Genomic DNA, 20713 nt, shown 5'->3' with positions numbered 1-20713 from the left:
TTAAGTAAATGGTAAATGGCCTGTATTTATATAGCGCTTTACTAGTCCCTAAGGACCCCAAAGCGCTTTACACAACCAGTCATCCACCCATTGACACACTGGTGATGGCAGCTACATTGTAGCCAGAGCCACCCTGGGGCGCACTGACAGAGGCGAGGCTGCCGGACACTGGCGCCACCGGGCCCTCTGACCACCACCAGTAGGCAACGGGTGAAGTGTCTTGCCCAAGGACACAACGACCGAGACTGTCCAAGCCGGGGCTCGAACCGGCAAGCTTCCGATTACAAGGCGAACTCCCAACTCTTGAGCCACAATCGCCACGCCAAATGGTAGTTTCTTGATCTTATACTGATTTTAGGGGTAAAAACTGTATTTTAGCATTATATTATTAGTACTAAGGAAAAGGGTCGGAGTCATTATTAACCTTCAGCAGTGTATTTTCACACACTTTGTAACTGCAGATAGCACTGATAGTGGTGTAAACAAGCGAGCTGCTGGGCATCTTTTCTCCATTATGTTCTGTAACACAGGAAAAACATCCTGACACCAAGATGAATAATACAAGCCTGTAATAACAGCCAATCATTAAGCCAGTCAGACTCAGCCGATGTGAATGCAAGACTAACGTGTGCTGGTTACTTTCAGCAGGACATTTTAAGGACTTCCTGCTATGATACTCGCAGTTCTCACACTGGATCACACTGGTCACACTTTGTATATCAGTTCGATTTATTGCATAAATGCTTGCTTAAACTTAGAGTACAATGTGTGAAGGAGAGATGAGAAACACCTTATTATTTACATGTGGAGTTCAGATTTGGTTTAGATTGGTTCAGATTTTGCTCCCTTTACGATAAGGGTTCAGATCGCGCGAACAGGTGTGGGATTAGAGCTCTGGGTAGCTCCCCAACTGGGTCTAGACTGGGTCTAGAGAGTACTTTAAATTCAGGGAATTTAAAATAGAAAGTAGCTCGTCCACAGAAGGACTGGTAGCTCCCCTTACGATAAGGGTTCAGATCGCGCGAACAGGTGTGAAATGTGTGTGTTTAGTTAGTTAGTTTGTTTGTTTGCTTGTTTTAATCAATTTTAAATCATGCTTTTTATTTGTTTTTGTTTCTAATGTCTCTGTAAAGCACTTTGAATCACCTTGTTGTTGAATTGTGCTATACAAATAAATTTGCCTTGCCTTGGGCCCAGACTGTCAAGTCAGGGCTGTGTGCAGGCAGAAGTGGTGGTAAGGAGGACCCAAAGTGCAGACGCTCGGAGGCAAGAGCGTACTTCAAAACAGCTTTAATGCTAAACTCAAAAAGTAACAAAACTGAGAATCCAAAATAAACTCAGACAGACTGCGACCAGGACGGAAGAAAACACAGGGCTTAAATACATAGAGGGAGCAATCAGGGAATGAGTAACAGGAGGCAAATCAAGCCTAACGAGACAGGGGAAGCAAAACCAGATACATTAACATAAGACATGGACCTTCAAAATAAAACAGGAAACATAACACAGACTGAACTTACAGACAGACTCACAGGCAGGCACTACAGAGGGAACAGAGACGTGGGACCAGGGCAGACACAGACACTGGCTGTATCCCAATTCAGGGTCTGCAGCCTTAAAGTACGCAGCCTCAACGGTCCTCAAGGGCCGCGTACTAAAGACCACTAAGGCCGGAAGTGCGAGGCTTGTGAAATGGGACGGTCTAGCCGCCGTCGCGCTGCCCAGGTTGCCTAGCAACCATGATACTAACAGCTGGAAACGTGTCATACAGCTTTGTTTGACAGAAATGAAGGAGAAAATCTTTTGTTCATGTGTTTGTTTGTTTCTACATGAGCTTTGATCATTCTCTGTGAGATTAAGCTCAGCTATTGAACGGCGTATATTTTAAAGTAAAGGCTTTAAAACCAAGTTAGTACAAACGTCACTAATGTCACATGACTTTGCCGACATGTGGCCAACAGTAATGTTTTGACGTTCTTCGTAAACATTTGCACATAAATAAGTGACATGATATTCAGTACTTAAAGTTTACTCTTCGGGCGCCCCTCATCCGCCGTTTTTTTTCGGCAAAATTATCCACACCCACCGCCGCGCTATGCATTCTGGGATATGTTGGGCCACGAAGTCTACACCGCTACGTCCTTAAAATTCAGGGAAATGAAGGACGCATTTGAGGGCCGCATTTCGAGCAGCCTTTGAATTGGGACAGCCTTCGTTGCGTCACTGTGACGTAATCGGCCTTGAAATGCGGCCTTTAAGGCTGCAGACCCTGAATTGGGATACAGCCACTGACTGGACACGGGGATATAGCAGACAGGGGAGACAGCAACTAAGGATGCACAGAGACATAAACCATAAGACATAACTCTAACAAAAACCCAAAGACTAGAGATGTTAAATAATATATAAACTCAAAGCCCTGGGTCAACGACCCAGGCATCCTAACACAGAGAGATTAGCTCAGCTGTTTAACCCTCTCGAGGCAGGCGTTGCCGATTTGCAACAGTTAAAAACTAACAACCTGATTAACCCACATGCATATTTTATGAGTTTTCTTTACTCAGAAGTACCACTGCAGGACTTGGTTGTGCATTAGCAACAAAAAGTTTAATTTGAGCCTGAGAGGGTTAATAGAGCGTGTACTGCAGTATTTAAGAGGGACCAGAGAAAAAAGATACTTGGTGTTGTAGGGATTTGGTGGTTTCAGCCCAGATGATACTCTTCTGTTGCACCACACACACCAGCGACAACAAAAATGCTGAACAAAATAATGTGGTGCAGCGACACAGGGCTATGACACAAACTCACATCTTTGTTCTCCTTTTAATGGTTTTCAATAAATATTGTTTACAGCTAAATAAATGAACTGATAACCTCTCCTTCAACAGCGCTGTTTCTAAATGTAAACAGCTACTCGACCTCCAAATTTCTGCTTCAAACACCGACTCTCTGATGCCATGCTTCCTGATGGAGCCGACAGCGAAGGCTCCCCTCGATGCAATTTGTGTGCAAGTCAGCAGTCTGCAATTACCTGCCATCTTTCACCAAGAGGGGCCGCACCGTGGCCTTGATGTCAATCAAAAGGAACATTTCATGTGGAGATCTGAGACCTTTGACACAAACACATGTGTCCTTATAGCAGGTCTCTCTGACCCTGCTTGCTTCTACAGTGTCTCACACACGCATGTACTGTGTGCGACGCTGTACGTGTTGTCATGATGACTATAAAGGACTGAATAAGTCCCAGGAAGCTGCTCTGCTCTGTTTGGCTTCTTGTTCTTTGCTCTGCTTCTGACAGGAAGGTGGTCACAAATCATGAAATAAACCAGCTGGAAAGAAAAAAGTGGCCATGCAGAGTATTCGCGTTTTGCATGAAAGGCAGTCATGTCATTAAGTAAATCTGTAGCGACAGGCATGTACGTGAAGAGAAATGGGACCGCACACCAAAAACTGCCCCATCATGCTTACTGTGTACATAAAGAGGACAGGAACTTGTAAGCTGTATGGCTGCACACCACACAACTGTGCATCCATAACTTCAAGTTTTGTCTTCAAATGTAATAAAAGACAGTTTACCAGGACTTGTATGTACTCGTCCCATGCCACGCCTCCTGTCCTGTAGATTTCTCTTTAGCCTCTTTACGCCGTTCCTTTTGATGACATCTCTTCCTAATAGCTCATCTGCTTCCAGGCCTGCCTAACCTGATTAGCTGTGCAACTTACAACACGCAAACATTACTTGGAGCTAATCGATCACGGGCTTTAAGGCAAAGTAGAAGTGAAAAATTCCTTCAGTGTTCATGGGCTTTTAAATACACTGTGAGAACTGTCGTTTGATGTGGACATTGTTTTGGTCTCTTCTGGTCTTCTGAGATGCCTGCGAGCCCGATACAGCTTTAGCCTGATATCCATCCATTTATGTTCTTTTGCTTATCTGGGGCTGGGTCGCAGCTGCGTTAGCCCTGCGACAGACTGGCGACCTGTACTGGGTACAGCTGGGATAGGCTCCACCCCCCCGCAACCCTGATGAGGATAAGCAGAAGAGAATAGGTGGATGGATTATTAGTTTATCTTAAATTGCATTTATAGTTTGTTTGAAGCTGCATGTGTCTGTGAAGGTTCTCAGTCATCCGGGCCATCGTAGTTTAAGGAGCTTGGAAAGACAAGTGTCTGCACTTCTTTAAGTTTCCTGAAGACATTTCACCTCTGAGAAGCTACTCTGACAAAACTCCCACACACAAACTTAACAATGTAGTGTAGCGAGGAATGCCCAGACCTCTACATTGGAGAGACCAAACAGCCACTTCATAAACGCATGGCACAACATAGAAGAGCCACCTCCACAGGACAAGACTCGGCTGTTCATCTGCATCTAAAGGTCAAAGGTCACTCCTTTGAGGATGCCACTGTTCACATGTTGGACAGACGACAGATGGTTTGAAAGAGGCATCTATGTCCACTGTGAACGGCCATCTTTGAACAGAGGGCGGGGCTTACAACACCAGCTGTCTGCCATCTATAATCCAGCTCCTTTCCCAGACGCCTTAATGACCACTCACATCCTGGGTCCTTTGACCTCAGTAAGTCACATGATAGGGTGGGGCTAGGCTTCACTATGGGTTCACCTGAAACCTTGGCTGATTGTGACCCACACCCGTTTTTCACACCCTGGCTCGTGTGATCATGTCCCTCTTTGGGGGACTCTCCCACAGGGCTTAAATCTGGGACTCTCCACCAATCGCTGCTCTTAGAACTGAATAAGCTTCTTGGATGAAACGTCTTCAAGAAACCTAAAGAGACACTTTTCACGTCTCATTGTTTGTTTTAGTTTACAATTAAACAATGAGATTGCTGTAATTTTGTTGCAAGCAATTTTAATAGTGTAACCGAGGACAAGGGAAGAGTAAACGGGGCAAAGAAAGAAATTGATAATTTATTTATTACATTAATTAAACACACAAATTCCCAGTTATTTCCAGACAGGACTTACAACATCCTGCCGATATCCCAGCTGCACATGAGACTTACCACACAAATGGTGTGAGAAATAACACAACACTGCAAACCGTTACACCCCGTTCAGCGACACTGCAGTCGATTCACCTGCGGCACGCACTGCAAACAATTCGGGTCTCAGCACAGCTGGGAAGCAGCGCTATGCATGACCTGTAATCTGGAATATAAAGGGAAGTGGCACAAACAAACAAAAAGCAAAGGAGGTTAGTCCGCCCTTACACAACTCACTCACAATCAATACCCGCCTTCACGGCTGGACGGACTAACCAAAACAAAATTCCAAATCAATCAAAAGAACGAACAAAAAAGGACGGCAGAGACAGCACAGCTGAACAACACAAACAACATTATGGAATAAAATATTACCCAATAAAATATCAATTTTGTGAAACCATTCAAAGTCAAAGCTAAAACACACACTCAATATACCTACAATATTGATCCGTCTCCCTGCGCGCAGTCGATCGAGGGATTGATCAATTCTTCTATTAAAACTCGTGGTCGCACTACAAAAGTCCAGCAACACACATTAAAAACGGGCACCTACAATAACAAATGATCCAAACAAAATGGCAAAAGTCTCTTACCGACAGTATGCCCACTCGCACCCGAGTGAATTAATCACTCTTCTGGTTTTTCCACAGAAGAGTGCTGACCTCACCCCACACACCCACTACCTTTTCATAGCTCTTCAGCCAATCACCTGGCAGAGAGCAACAAGCTGCCAGGTGACACTTGTTACAATCGGTTTTCTTAAAGCCTCTTTGAAGTGTTTATAGGTCTGCTACCATAATAAATAAACACAATTCAGCAGTTTCCTTATCATTAGTAGTCTTGCTGTTAATTACATTACAGTAAGATGTCGTATTCAAGGGTTATTGCAAAACAACACACAAACTCTGGTTGATTAAACTAATTGATGGCAAACAAACGTGTATTTAAAAGGTTCCCAGTACAGGCTTTGATTTCCTGTCAGAAGAAATGTTAGAAAATGCTCCAGGAAGCAAACTCCTACATTACACTGACAGCCTTCGGTCTGCTGATTGAAAGGTGCAAATATAATCCTGATAGAGTTCCTTAAGTCCAACTCTGTCAAGGAAATGTGAACATTTTGTGTGTTTCTGATCGTCTTAGAAAGAACAGACCAAGCTTAAAATATGCAAATTATTGAACGGCAGAAACAGTACTTCAGGTTAAGCTGCTGTTTTGAAGAATTAACCGATTCTGTTGAAAGAAGGTGCCAGCCGCGTGTTTCATTCTGGTCTGGTCTTCATCCATTTCCTGCAGCTGCATTTCGAGCATAAAGCATTTTTTCTCTAAACTCTGCCTTGACATGCAGATGTGATGAGTCATCAGGAGTGTGAGGTCTGTACGTTACAGCAAGGAAACAGGGCAGACGTGACATTTCCAACAGTAGGGTGATTGCAAATTGCAAGAGCTAACTATTCACTCATTTCCCCCCTGTCACCTTCCATTCCTTCCTTCCTGTTTTCTTGAACTGTGTCCTCTCTCTCTCTCTGATGTGTGCAGTCAGATACCGAGTTCTGGGATAAGATGCAGGCAGAGTGGGAAGAGCTGGCTCGGCGAAACTGGCTGACGGAAAACGAGCAGGCACAGATTCCCTCCACTGTGTCTCCGTACGAGAAGGTCACTATCATTAAAATGTTACTCTCAGTGCGCACGCAGATTCGTCCTGATGACAGTGATGCAGGAATATGCAGAACTGCGTGTGCGCCTAGAGTGAAAGTGTGCAGTATGTTTACATCTGACATCTATAAAAACCTGAAACCAAATATAGTTTTATCAGCCTTTGTGGATCAACATTTAAAATATCTGAGCTGTTTATTGTCTTCCACTTTGATTTAGTGTCCAATTCTGTATTTATCCATGTGTGACTGTCAGAATTTATGCAGCCATAAAATGAACCTGTGCTAATATTCTCACAATGCGCATGAGGGAAGATTTATGATTAGTAAGTGGCCTTGAAGTCTCAAAGTGATGAATGAGTGAGCAACGGAGGGATTTTAGAAACAGGCGTGATTAATGGAGGCTTGTCACCTTGAGGTTAACGGTCAACTATCAGAGACTTTAAGGTTACTGTAATGCACCGAGCTTGGTGGATCCAGAACTTTTATATATGTGAATGGGTTTTAAAAATGAGGAATGACGTCTAAACTAGTGTTAAACGACTCCGTGTTGAACGTGAAGCCTTTGGTCTCAGTCACACATACCTGGTAAGCACTGGTATCCATGCAAAGATGAGTATTCCTCTAGTAGTTGCCAGTAGTTACTGGAGGTCGCTTGCCGTCGCTGTGAAACTGATTCTTAAAGACCAGCCAGTGATGCCATCACTACCAGTTACTATACTGTCGGTTAGCATTAGCTGATAACAGCGGTCACCTCCAGTTTGTGTGGAAGATACCTAATTGTCTGCAAGCACTGGCTAACTACTGGCTAAGTGATTGTGAACCTGTCAAACTTTCAAGTTTCACTAGCTAGGAGGCCAATTAGGGAGTCTATGCAGACAAGTGGCCTCTTCCATGTAAGCTCCAGGCGACCGTGGCAACCTGCTAGTGACCAAAGAATTTAAATAGAAGTTTCCAGCAACATAGCCAACAACCATTAGCCAGGTTGTTGGGGAATATGGATTTTTTTTCACCTAGAGTCAGCTGCCGGGTGAATGCTGCGCCACAAAGGGATGAGGTGGTCTCTAGGTCTGTTTGACCGATTCCCTATTATGCATGAGAAGAGTGACAATATGAAAACCCAAGAGTGAAACAGCGAGTAAAGCTAAAGCTGCTTATTTTATTGAAAGCAGCACAGATAATTAAAGTCTAAGAGTCTAAAAATATGCCATTCTGAAGAAGAAACATACAAAAAAAGTAATAATTTAGTTGTATTTGTCTTTCTGTTTCACGCCAGACTGATCAACACTACTTGGTAATATGTTGTGATGCGATGTAACAACGCCTGCACACTGACCTGCATGTTTACCGCATCACAATGACGTTTTCCCGAGTTTCAGAGGACATGAGCACATGTCTGAGCATCACCCACCAGCTGACCTTCTTATGCCAGGAAATCATGTGAGATCAGACTTGTGGGCTTTCTGTATTGATCCCAGCGTAGCGCTCGTTCTTAAGGAAAAATCTGTTTCAAAGTCATCGTGCTCAAAAGCACGCAACACACCAGGGTAATCACAGTTTGAAAATGCAAAGTTTAACATTTAAAGAGAGCAGACAAACCCTGGGGAGCTCAGTCCAGGTTTGATGTGAAGGAGAAAAGATCAATTCCTGCTCCTGCAGTTTTGCTTAAATATACAATTGCACAGGACACTTGGTTTGCATTGGAATAATAGAAGAGTGAAACTGACGTTGCCACTGTGCTTGTTTCTATCTTTTCTTCTTGCTGATAGGGTTACTACTTCCACACAGATAATCCTTATAAGGACTTGCCTAATGCATTCGAAGAGGGACTGAAGAAATCCCGAGAGGGAGACTTGCCAAACGCTGTGCTTTTGCTTGAAGCAGCTGTCCTACAGGACCCTCACGATTCAGAGGTGAATTCTGCTAATATACATGTGCACAGAGCTGTCAACACACACACTGTTTACCCAGTCAAGTCAGCAGCAGAGCTATTCATATTTACAGACATTTGTACACTTTTAGAGTACAAATGGCCAATAAAAACTGCAGCCTTACGCCGGCTAACTGGACTGGATCACTGAGGCTTTCATTGCAAGGCTACGGCTAAATCCTCCCCTGCTACAGAGGAAGAACGCCTCACTGACCAGCTGATTTGGTAGGCAGCAATGCTGATTGCCTGTAGAGGTCAGGGGATTTTTTCCCTTTTAAAAATAGTTGTTTACTGTAGCAAAAAAATACTCGACTTGCACTTGATGAGAATTTCCATTTGCCCAGTGAGATGAACAATAGCTCATTCTCCTTTTTGTATTCCTCCCATTTCAATGGAGTGACCTCTTTGCGAGCTGAAAGAGCAAAGCCTTCATTCAAAGTACTTCGAAATCGGAATATACAGAAATGTGCCAGTTATTCCGAGGAGAGGATTATCCCACGGTATATGGAACTAATACGATTCCAAATTTCCTTGTAGGGCACGTAGCGGCTTATTGGCCGACTGCGAAGACCTCTGAATCATTCAGAAATCATTTGGCGCCTGGTTTCAAAGAGCTGAACAAAAAAAGCATGTAGAGAGATTAGAACAGGTTATTAAATGTGCCCTTACACACACATCATACAGTGGGACTAATCTCATAATCTGGATTGGATTTCAGGTTCGTTATATCATTGTCTGGCCTCTTGTGTTGATGAAGGCCCTAATTCAAGTCAGTGTCGTCCCTCTAACACATAAATATATTCAAATTAAAGAGGACAGCAAGTCATTTAAAGCTGTGGGATAATGATCTGCTCAGCTGAGCAGCAGAAGGGGATGATAATCAGCTGCTTTGGGCAACGATGAGACAACCCCCAAAACAGGAATGCTTTTTTTCCTTCTTGTTTTCACTAGTTTTGCATTTGGCTAGGGTCAGTGTTACTACTGGTAGCATGAGGCAATACCTGGACCCTACAGAGGTTGGTAGTAACTCCTCCAGGAAGGCTCATCAGTACGTACCATTGCAAGGAGGTTATCTGTGTCTACCAGCACAGCCTCGAGAGAATGGGGGAGATTGGGGTGTGCCAAGTTACACAGGAAATGGGCAGAAAATGAGGGGCAAGAGGACTTCTGGAGAGATGAATCCAAATGTGAAATATTTGGTTCAAAGTGTTGACAGTATGTATGGAGGAGCAGCCCTGAGTGTCTACAGCCAACTTTTAAACACGGTGGAGGCACAATCGTGGATGCAGTTACCTTCACATTTTGATCCACTGTATGTCATCTATAAAGCATCTGATTGGCAGGGGCTTCATGTTTCAGCATGACAGCGATGCCAAACACGATGCCAAACAATGCAGTAAATGCATACCTGGATAGGTCCCATCGCGGTTATACACAAAAGAAACTATATTTATTATTAAAGTATGCTCTTTTTCAGTTTTACTACATAATATCTGATGGTGTCTGAGGACAATAGTCCAAATAAAACACTGTCAGTCTTAATCATCACTGCATATACCCCAGTTGTACTTCCTTAAAATTAGCTGAGCTGTGGATGTCTTAACTCACAGTAGCCAGACAACAGCCGTGGGAGCATAGGCTGTACACTGTTTCCACCGTGTGCTTTTTACTCTTTGTTCTTTACCTGTTTGTATTGTTTTGATGCAGGCCTGGCAAGTCCTGGGGACCACCCAGGCTGAAAATGAGAACGAGCAGGCAGCGATTGTCTCCCTCCAGAGGTAATGACAAACAACTGCATTCAGTTCCCATTTAAAATCAAAAAACGCTCGCAGACATTGGAGTCAGTCAGCTGTTGCTGCTCGGGAACACCATATGCTTGCACAAGTGGGACACTGTGGAAATATCATGTGAAAAGATGAAGCCCAGCACGTGAAATTTGCCTGCGAGGTTTCACTGAACTGTTTAACAGCAGTAGGTTCAGCTAGAACAAAACCAAGTCATAACTATATGCCGATGTTAAAACAGTATTATAAGAAGAACACCATCACAGTTTTGTTCAGTTATCCTTAAATGGAGATGGGAAGAGCAGGCTCTGGGAGTTTTATTCTTAAAACAGAGACACCCCACATGGATGGTGATAGCACAGAGCACGTTTATGAGCAGAAGCCTCAATGGGAGGTGGCCCACTTTCACTCACACTGGTGAAGCCGGAAATGACACCTTTCTGGGAATGTGAGTGCTGACAACAGAAAACACAAGAGATTCAGCAGAAAGTGTTCTTCCTTCAGATATGGTCCATTTTTCAGAAGAATGAAATAAGACTAGGAAAATGTGATCGCTGTTAGACGTGGATTACAAACGGCGTCCGCTGTCATGCAGAATATCTTAGTTGGCCTGAGATTCCTGCGGTCCAGCAGAGTCCTACACGCTCCTTCTGTGGTTTGAATGTCTGTGTTATGCAATGGCTCCATCTGCGAAGGCTCTTTTTTGTATGAAGTGAGATTAAATGTTTTTAGCTTGTGGTTACAGTGGCATCGTTTCAGATTCACAACACTGCTGTATTCTCTTTTTTATCTGTTTGTTGAATAATGTCATATGCTTAACTTTGTTTTGCCATGTTTATGCTTTAATTCAGAAAATGTCTTCTTTGATACAAAGGCTACACCTACAGTACTGCTATTTGAAATAAAGCAATTAAGATGTGATCGAACGGCAGACTTTAAGCTATGACTCGAAAACCGTATCACATTAACTGTTTATGCAAAGTCCATTTTCAGACAGGTGACTGAAAGGTGGGTTTTTGACGAGGTGAGACCCGTTCCCTTGTTATTCAATGACAAATTAAGCAGATGAAAGTTCTGATTCCAATTGTTTACCTTCTGTTTAGTAGCTGTTTGCTGGAAACTGCCAAAAAGATGAGACATTATATGTAAAGTTCATCATTAGGCTGGAAAACAAAATAAACCTAGAAAGGCCAGTTCATGCCATACTCTAAGAAAATCACAGAGGGCCTGGAAGAGCACAGCTAAAGTAGAGCAGAGCAGAATTGTTGATGCAAATGATGCAAAGAGAAAAGTACGCCAAACCAGAGAAATGAAGCAAACCACATCGTCCGTCAAACACAGTGGAGGCTGTGCTATGGCACGGGCATGTATGGGTCACAACTGTTTATTAATGGTGTGACTGCTGATAGAGGTAACAGGATGCACTGTGAAGTGTACAAGGCTATACCCTCTGCTAAATGGTGCTAAACTGATCAGAAAGGATTTCACAGTGCACACCAATAATAAGAAGCATACTGCACATAGCAAGGCAAAGATGGCCGACTCAGTCACCGGCTTTCAACCAACAGATCGTGCTCTTTAGTTACTGAAGAGAAAACTGGATACAGAGAGATCCCAAAAAGTAACAACAGTAGGAGGCTGAAGGCCTGGCAGATCATCTCAAGGGCGGAAACACAGCATTTGGTGATGTCCATGAACAGTTGTCGAGGTACAGGCCGTCAAAATCCGAAAATTGTGTCTGACTGTCTAATTATTTTTAAGCCTATAAAAATGGGGGACTAAGTATAAAAATGTCTATAATTCCTAAACAGTTTCGTACTTTTGTTAAACGCCTTGAAGTCAAGTCTGCACTTTGATCACACCTTAATTGTTCGATTAAAATCCACTGTGACGGTGTACGGAGGCAAACAATGCAACACTTGTGGCCACTGTGTGAGTATTTATGGGCCTAACTTTATATGCAGTGAACGTCAGTGTCCTGAACCAGGGTTTACGTCATTTGCAGCAGGACTGAAATAATTTGGTTTGTGCGAGATTAGGATGGTTTTAAGGAAGCTGGCACATCAACTGTAGCAAATCTGGCTTGAAAATTATCTTGTTGAAAGCTAAATCTCGTTTTGGCCTCCCCTTTAGTCTTTCGACTAATCCAAGTCGTTCATCCAACGCTGTTCTGTTCTTCTTCCCTTTTCAATTATGAAGTGCCAGCACAGTGGCAAGCGTCCACGTGATATAACCGGTGATATAACTTCAGCAATCACTACAAACATACTTTCCGTCTCTGGAACAACCACCCATGCCGTTTTGCCTAAATGCAAAGCTAATTCAAATCATCAGCTGTGGGTAGCATGCAAACACGACTCTGCAGCAGAGACGGAGCAGGAGAAGTGCTGCTCGTTCGCTCTGGCCCAGAAATCATTAGCCTTGGCCTGATGTTCCTCTGCTTTGGCCTGTCCCAATTAATGCTTGTCAAATCCAGATTTCTCTTTGAAGTGAACACCTTACTTGATTTCTCTTCTCCCGTGAACGAATCGTGTCTCCATCCAGGTGTTTGGAGCTCCACCCAAACAACCTTATAGCCCTCTTGGCTCTGGCAGTGAGCCTGACCAACACTGGTATGCGCCATGATGCCTGTGAGGCCCTCCTCCGCTGGCTGAGACACAATCCCAAGTACAAGCATCTTGTCAAAGGCAAGACTCATCTAACGGGATCTCCAAACTCCCAGCGCAGGATGTCTCATGCTCCCAACCTGGGCAGACATGAAAGGTAGAGTATTTGAACTGTTTAGACATAATTAAAAGGATCACTACAGCATAAGAAAACCTACAGTCTCTTGTTTGCCACTTAATTAAAGATGGACTGATGTCTCGTATGTTGGCTTTGTACACATATCAGAGGCTGCAGCAAGTCAAAGGTGTTGTTGATGAAGTGGAAAGCAACATGTAGCTGTGCAGGTTTCTTAAACTTGTAGCTGTTAACAATTACTAAACCAAGTTTAAGACATTTCACTTTAAAATCTGGTCCTGGGTGTTTGTTTTGTACACTAATACACTGATTATTTAACAATAATTGGCTATTATTTTGCCATCTGTCTGTTTTCTTCCACCTCTCTAATTCAGAGTCACAAGGAGAAGGGTTATCTCAGCTATTATAAGCTACAACCCGGACAGGTTGGTGTGTGTTTAAAGGGCTAACAGAGAGAGACAGACAAGCATTCACACCTGCAATGCTAACCACAACACATACATTCAGGACAGGCATGTGGACGTTAGCTTGCAAGGAAAGGAGGGTGTTGGTACTAGCAGTTAACATTAGCCACACATCAGTTTTTCCTTCTATTTATAACATTATAACATACTGAATTTGTGTGTTTTTTTAATTCAACAATAAATATCACGTGCTGGGAATATTTTTAATTCTAGCAAATATGACAAAATCCTTCTTCCACAGATTCCTGGTTCCTTCTTTCCTAATAGCAATTGTTGCCACAGCTGACGATGCTGTAGCAGACGGGCAGTTTGACGTGTGCTTACACTCCGTAGCAACATTATAGCAGACAGCTTCATTCATTTGGCTGGCTTATCTTTATTATTGGGATTATTCGTGTCTCTAATATAAAATATATGCACAGCCAAAAAAATAAAAGGAAGACACTGAAACTGTCAATAGGAAACAAACAATCATGCTAGATATCTATACTGACATGGACTGGGTAATGAAAGGATGCCATAAATAAAAATGATCAACATACAGAGGCCTGAAGTCAAAGACACGTCAAAGTGAAACAACCCATGAAGGCCAGCCCAAAATCCATTTGTCAAAATTGAATTGCAACAACTCAGAATGGTGCTCAGTGTGGGCCCCAAGAGTAGCTGACAACAAAGGGGCGTGCTCCTGATGAGGTAACTGATGGCGTCCTGGAGGAGCTCCTCCCAGATCTGGACCAGACTATCGCTGAGCTCCTAGACAGTCGGAGTTGCAGCCTGGCGGCTTTGGATAGACAGAAACAGAAAGTTTCAGATGTGTTTTATTGGATTTGACTTCTGTTGTTAAAACTGGTAAAATTACGATTCCAGGATTTGTCAATACTCTCGTATATGTACTTGTGAAATGTAGTACTGGTGACACTGGTAGTGGCAGTAATACTGGTGAGATGGTAGACGGAGGGTTACAGTACATGTGTGGACCTTGTTAAATTACTTTGTTAAGTGCGTGCTGTCTGCAATATTTTAAGCCATATAATTGAGGTTGTTTGGTATATCTGATCTGAAAGACCTAATTCCACTCCCAAGGTAAAGTAGCGTTTTATCAAATCATTAATCGTCTAGTCAGTGTGAAGAGACACAGTTACAGCCCAATTACTGCGGTCTCCCCTCTAGTCCACGGAATAACATCCCTTTAATTTTTTGCTGCTCTATCCCTTCCTTTTATCGCTCTGCTAAGGCTCGCATCACAGTTTTCAGATACATGCACTGCTAAATATTAGACCACAGCTTCACTCATGTTTACAAACATCAGTGAACATGTTTACGAACTGTTTACAAACAGAAATTCATTCTTTCCATACGACGGCCTGGTTTCCAGTTTTCCTCTCTGTACCGCCCCCGTCATTCCCCAGGCTGCCTCTCATCATGTTACACTGTGAATCAAAGTCCAGTGCACATCATGGCCCTGCAGTCTTACGCGTGCTTACTCAGCAGCCTTAAGTCACACTAATCCTTATCTCAATTTTGTGTGTGTGTGTGTGTGTGTGTGTGTCCACAGCTCCCTGCTACCAGAGGTCAAGGAGCTCTACCTGGAAGCAGTTCAGCAGAACTCTGACAGCATCGACCCAGATTTGCAGACGGGCCTCGGGGTGCTTTACAACCTCAGCGGAGAGTTTAACAAAGCCGTGGAGGCCTTCAACACAGCTTTGTCAGTGCGGCCCGAGGTAGACACACAGCCCTACACCCTACACACAAGGGCACGGTTTAATATGCATGGTTCTCCAAAAAGATGATTTTAGGCTGACACTTTACCATATACCAGTCAACAACTTAGCAGCTTTGTTAGTTAGGCTCTACTTATCAAGTATAGTTTTTAAAAGAGAGAAGGGAAATAAGTGATAATCCAAACACGGCTCATAACACATGAACAGCTGGCACTGCATTAATGCACCAATGTCAACGGCTTTCATACAACAGTGGATCGGTTGCTCACATATTACATCCATGTTACAACACAACAGTGGGTTTTCTGTTGTCGTGGCGACATCATCATCAGAAAGTACTCTACTTTTGTTCCTCAGAGGCTCCTGGGAGTGGATGAAGACTCGTGTGTTTGCTCTTGTAGCTAAGAGTGCAGGATTAGGCGTGCCGTCCTCATAGATGAGACATTTTAGAGTGAACAGGAGCAGGTTTGTGACGAGACGAGGAGGTTGTCTGTGTGGGCTGTGCAGGAGCGTTACCGAGGACAGTGACATCACATCATTATCATTGTCCTGATGGGTCATTTGTAGCTTCTGAATGTGCCGTGGTCATTTGTCTTTGGACTGAACGTCGTGATACTTTCACAGTTCTTATGTAGGCCTGTTTAATGAGCAAAGCATCCAGATTCAGCCCTTCTGAGTCGTGCTGATGGATCAGTAAGTAGGAGTTACACCTCAAAGATGTTTATGTTTCAAAATGATACGTATCACTCATCAGGTCCAGTCTACTATCCACGTCTCTTCACTCTTAGCTTCAGAAATTGTGAAATGGTCACAGTCAAAATGGCAAACCTGGGGTTTCAGATCCTAGTGCAACTTTTTTTCTACCTCTTTAACTTCTTTGTTCATGCTAAAGAAAGCAGTGTAGTGTATAAACGAATTAACATATGATTTCACTTCACAGTATTTGTCTTCAGAGGAGGGCACTTACATTGGTCTCCCATCACTTAAAACCACAGAGCATTAAATTTATATAAAATATTTTGCCTGTCACTCCTTCGGGCTACAGTTTTCAAGGAAACCTTAACGTGACGTGAAATATGGGCGTACGTGAGCTGTCCTCTGCAGAAGAAAAACGTTCACAGAGATAAACAAGATGAAACAAATATACTCTCAGCTTTGCAAAGGACGAATTACGTCAAGATACATGCTCACCAACCACTTTATTAGGTACACCCGTTCACCTGCTCGCTATGCAAAAATCTAATCAGCCAATCACATGGCAGCAACTTGTTGTAGTTGAAGGTACAGTGAAGATGACCTGCTGAGAGCACGGGAATGAGGAAGGCAAGTGATTTAAGTGACTCTGAATGAGGCATGGTTTTTGAACCAGACAGACTTAGTGGTCTTAGTGTTTCAGAAACTGCTGATCTGCTTTCACACACAATCATCTCTCAGGTTTAGAAAGAATGATTCAAAAAAGAGAAACTTGGTGAAAATCCTTCCTTGGTGTCAGCGGTCAGACAAAAATAGCTTCCAGCTGATAGGAAGCCAACAGTAACTCAAATATGGCACCAGTTACCTCAGTGGGTGAGCAGGCGATCGTATGGCCCTTTCATGCATGTCTTCCCCCGTCTTTCTCTGCTTTCCTGTCTAGTTCCATTATTGTAATCAAATAAAGGCAAATGCCAAAAAAATAACCAGTTATTACAGGCAGTGTATAAAAAGAGCATCTCTGAGTGCACAGTGCAGCAGCAGAAGACCACACTGTCTGCCCCGCCTGCTTAAAACAGGAAACTGAGGCTACAGTTTACATGGATAATACAAGACTGGAAAAATGTTGCTTGATTCAATGAGTCTCATATTCTGCAGCAACAATCGCTTCATCCGGCTTCGTATCAATAGTTCAGGCTGTTGGTGTTAGAGTGGTGCTGGGTACAGTATCTGGAGAAGCGGTCTCTTTTGTGCGCCACGGACCAGTTTAATGTCGGACCATATTTTCACGGGCCAGCCTTTAAGGTGTGGCGGATAAATACAACAAAATAAAATGATACAACCGAGACAAAAACTGTGGCGCTTTGTAAATATAATAATAAAAGCGAATTCACTGTGTAATTGTGTAACTTTATTAGCAGCGTCCCCCTGAACAACAGTGAGAGTAACATCCCCCTCTCTGTTACTATGGTAACGCGTAAACGTTTCTTTCAAAATAAGACGCACAACTTCAACACGGGAAAGACCCAGGGAACTGAAAACTGAAACCTCAAGCCTAGCAGCCCAGTACCAAACGAGCGGTCCGTGGCCCGGGGGTTGGAGACCGCTGATCTAGCGTACTTTGGGCCTCTTAGTACCGACTGGTCAGTATTTAAACACCACAGCCGACTTGAGTATTGTCGCTGAACGTGTCCATCCCTCTGCTGACAGCAGAATAGCACACTACGTCCCATGGATCAGATCAAACTGGTTTCTTGAACATGACACTGAAGTCTCTGTACGGCCACCACAGTCACCAGATCCCAGTCCAGCATCTCTGGGATGTGGTGGAACGCAGATAAATCTGCAGCAGCTGTGTGTGTTGGTTGTGTGTGTGTTATTATCGTGCTGATGTGAACCCTTCAGGAATGTTTCCTGTGAGCGTGTGCTGTGCTTTCTAATACTGTACATACTGTAAGAGCCAGACTTCCAAACACACGCAGCAGACACGAAGCCCCAAAGCATAGCGAGGATGAGCCACGATATCAAGGGAGAGCTTGTGCAAACAGATGCAGTGAGGCACAGCAAACTGTCACAGCAATATGCGAACTGTCGCGCTGCCAAATCTGGCCTGGTGAACTCCTGACTGGCACACATATGCTCTCGCTTGTGATCCAGCACAACGGTTGAGCAAGACGCAATCCGCACACACATACACAAAAACACACATAATTACGCAGAGAGCTAAAAATAATCTCAGATGCATGCATATTCACTCCACTAGAACACACAGGCATGCGACAGATAAAAGGACACGCACGCAAATACAACCAAGAACTTTTCTACCATTTCTCTGTATGCAAATGAGCTCCATCCTCCCAGCACTGTCCCAGGCCGGCATGAATATTACTCACTGTTAAATCCAGCCTCCCGCATTTGACTTGGTAATATCAGGTCCCCTGCTGGAAAAATAGCTCTGAACACAAAGGGAGATAATTATACCCCAGTGCTGGGCTTAGCCAGAGATGAAGGATCCCTGTAACAGACCATGACCTCTGTATGTGCCTGTCTACCTGCAGGTGGGAAACAGCAGCAAGGACATCCTTTGTGATATAACTCAGCTATCCTTAAATTACCCTTCTTGAGTTACTTTTAACCAGGGGAGATGTTACAATGCTCCAAAACAGCCCCTTGTTATTTAGGTCTCTAAAGAAATACTGCTTTGTCACGCTGTCACTGCAGATGGAAGGCCATGTGATGCGCAGCAGCCCAGATTATCCAAGTCCTAATTAGTCCTTCTATTGTATTAAAGACACTGCTAGCTGATTTTTCAGGTCCTTCAAAGGTGGACAGCGTTTAAGCCTTGAATAATTAAATAATAATTGAAGCGATGTCGCTGATGAGTTTTAAATTGCACTAAATGACTGAATGCAAGTCTTGAGTATGTGGGTTATTTAGGCTGGTAGCATCTGACAGCACACACCACACTGAGCTGTACCAAACCTTCACTACCTGACATTTCCTATTCCTCAATCAACCGACGACTCGCGCTCTTGTGCAGGACTACTTGTTGTGGAACCGCCTCGGGGCCACGCTGGCGAATGGAGATCGAAGCGAGGAGGCGGTGGAGGCTTACACAAGAGCCCTGGAGCTGCAGCCGGGGTTTATCCGGTCCCGCTACAACCTGGGCATCAGCTGTATTAACCTGGGGGCACACAGGTGAGTGATCTGTGAGTGGGATAGCATTTCTATTCTTTTTGCGTAATGCAGTGGAGTAGAATTAATAAGTATAGCAGCCAAAGTGTAGGTCAGAAAGGGCAGCAGTTGAAGTAAGACAATGCACACAGTTAATATGTGAATTTTCATAAATGCCAAATAAAAGCATGACATCTTCACACTGAGAAGGCTGCAGACGATATTGGCTTAAAAATGAAAATGTGGCTGATTAATTTCCTGTTGATAGATTTATTATTGCAGCTCGAATCTAAATTGCAAAATGTGTGACTTGGTGCACAAGATCTCTTCTTATGAATCATTTATCTCGTGTGGTGAGTGGAATACTGTCTGCACATATCAATTCAGCTCATGATACCAATCATATGCATTCATATGAGTTTTAATATGTACCTGCCAGACAACACCCAAAAGGCAAATGCTTATGCACAAACAGAAAATATTCAGATTGAAGCTACTATCAGCGTAGAAATACAAGCAGCAGCACACGACCAGAAATCTGACACGAGCAGACATCAAGACATATCCAAACTCAGCCAGTTACACTCAGAGATGGGCAGTAACGCGTTACATGACGAGTAAAGTACGGGATTACTATTGCAAATTACTATTACTATTACTATTGCAAAAACGGTAATTAGATTACAGTTACTTTCCCGTATGAAATGCTGCGTTACTGCGTTACTGAAACCGTGATTTTTTTGCGAGAATGTCTCATGACAGTGACGTAAGCGAGTGCGACGTTCGTGACAACAGCTGTGTGCAGATCAACAATGGATCATATATCGAGTGCGGCAGAGAGCATGAGCGTGCAGCGTTTAAAGCGTGGAAGTACTGACCTTACTTTGAGTTTGATTCCATAAAAAGTGACAAAAACATTAGTGTCCGCTGTGCGTGGGAAGAAAACTTCTTTTTACAGCGAAAAAAAACCCCTAAACTTCCGAGCAAGCACCGAGTAGCTACGACGTAATGGGAAACTCACAGAGAAACTCCTTCAACTGACCGCTGCGGCACACCTGCACCAGGGCAAACCTCCGCCTGCTTTACAGGTGAAAATAGAGCAACAGGACCGCTGAGTCTTTGACTTTATTTATTTTCTGCTGTGTTTTACTTGCATCTATTTGAAACACTGAGTGTAAACACAAAAAAAAAAATATATATATATATATATATATATATATATATATATATATATATATATATATTTTTTTTTTTTTTTTTTTTTTTTTTATGTGCTGGAATGTGCAGAAAATAGGTTTAAATGTTAAACTAATTTCTTCCAGTCAGAGAATGTTGCAGATAATTTAATTTTTGCTTGATGCATAAAGTTAAAAGATTAAAACTAATAAAACAAGTTTTAAAAAGAGACTTTTCCATTTGATTACATTTTGTATGATGGATTATGCAGAAAAAGTAGAATTGGGCTGAAAGATCTATCACTTTATCACCTCTTCAGGTTGTAAATCGTGTTTTTAAAAAGTAACTAAGTAACTGAGTACTTAGTTAC

At 43.2% G+C, this 20713-nt stretch overlaps 1 protein-coding gene and 1 long non-coding RNA gene across 5 annotated transcripts in view; one reads left to right on the top strand and one right to left on the bottom strand.

The window, feature by feature from the left end:
- The window catches only part of pex5la (peroxisomal biogenesis factor 5-like a), a 106856-nt gene that overhangs the window by 79889 nt on the left and 6254 nt on the right, over positions 1-20713 (top strand). For all 3 annotated transcript variants that reach the window (XM_040052789.1, XM_040052787.1, XM_040052790.1), the window contains 6 exons: positions 6547-6663; positions 8432-8575; positions 10300-10370; positions 12921-13139; positions 15138-15303; positions 19034-19191. In XM_040052789.1, the coding sequence (XP_039908723.1) occupies positions 6547-6663; positions 8432-8575; positions 10300-10370; positions 12921-13139; positions 15138-15303; positions 19034-19191 (875 nt within the window). The remainder of the gene's footprint in view (positions 1-6546; positions 6664-8431; positions 8576-10299; positions 10371-12920; positions 13140-15137; positions 15304-19033; positions 19192-20713) is intronic.
- Positions 2804-5828, bottom strand: LOC120747141. 2 transcript variants are annotated; one of them, XR_005699051.1, is made up of 4 exons: positions 5604-5827; positions 5450-5522; positions 5029-5173; positions 2804-4023 (listed from the first exon to the last, which is right to left on the bottom strand). It is a non-coding gene; the product is annotated as an uncharacterized LOC120747141 (long non-coding RNA). The 2 variants fall into 2 exon arrangements; XR_005699050.1 differs by having other exon boundaries at positions 5029-5828.

Source organism: Simochromis diagramma, unplaced genomic scaffold (genome assembly GCF_900408965.1).
Source record: "Simochromis diagramma unplaced genomic scaffold, fSimDia1.1 OVJJ01000419.1, whole genome shotgun sequence".
Lineage (NCBI taxonomy): Eukaryota > Metazoa > Chordata > Actinopteri > Cichliformes > Cichlidae > Simochromis > Simochromis diagramma.
This window is presented reverse-complemented; position numbering and strand designations above follow the sequence as displayed.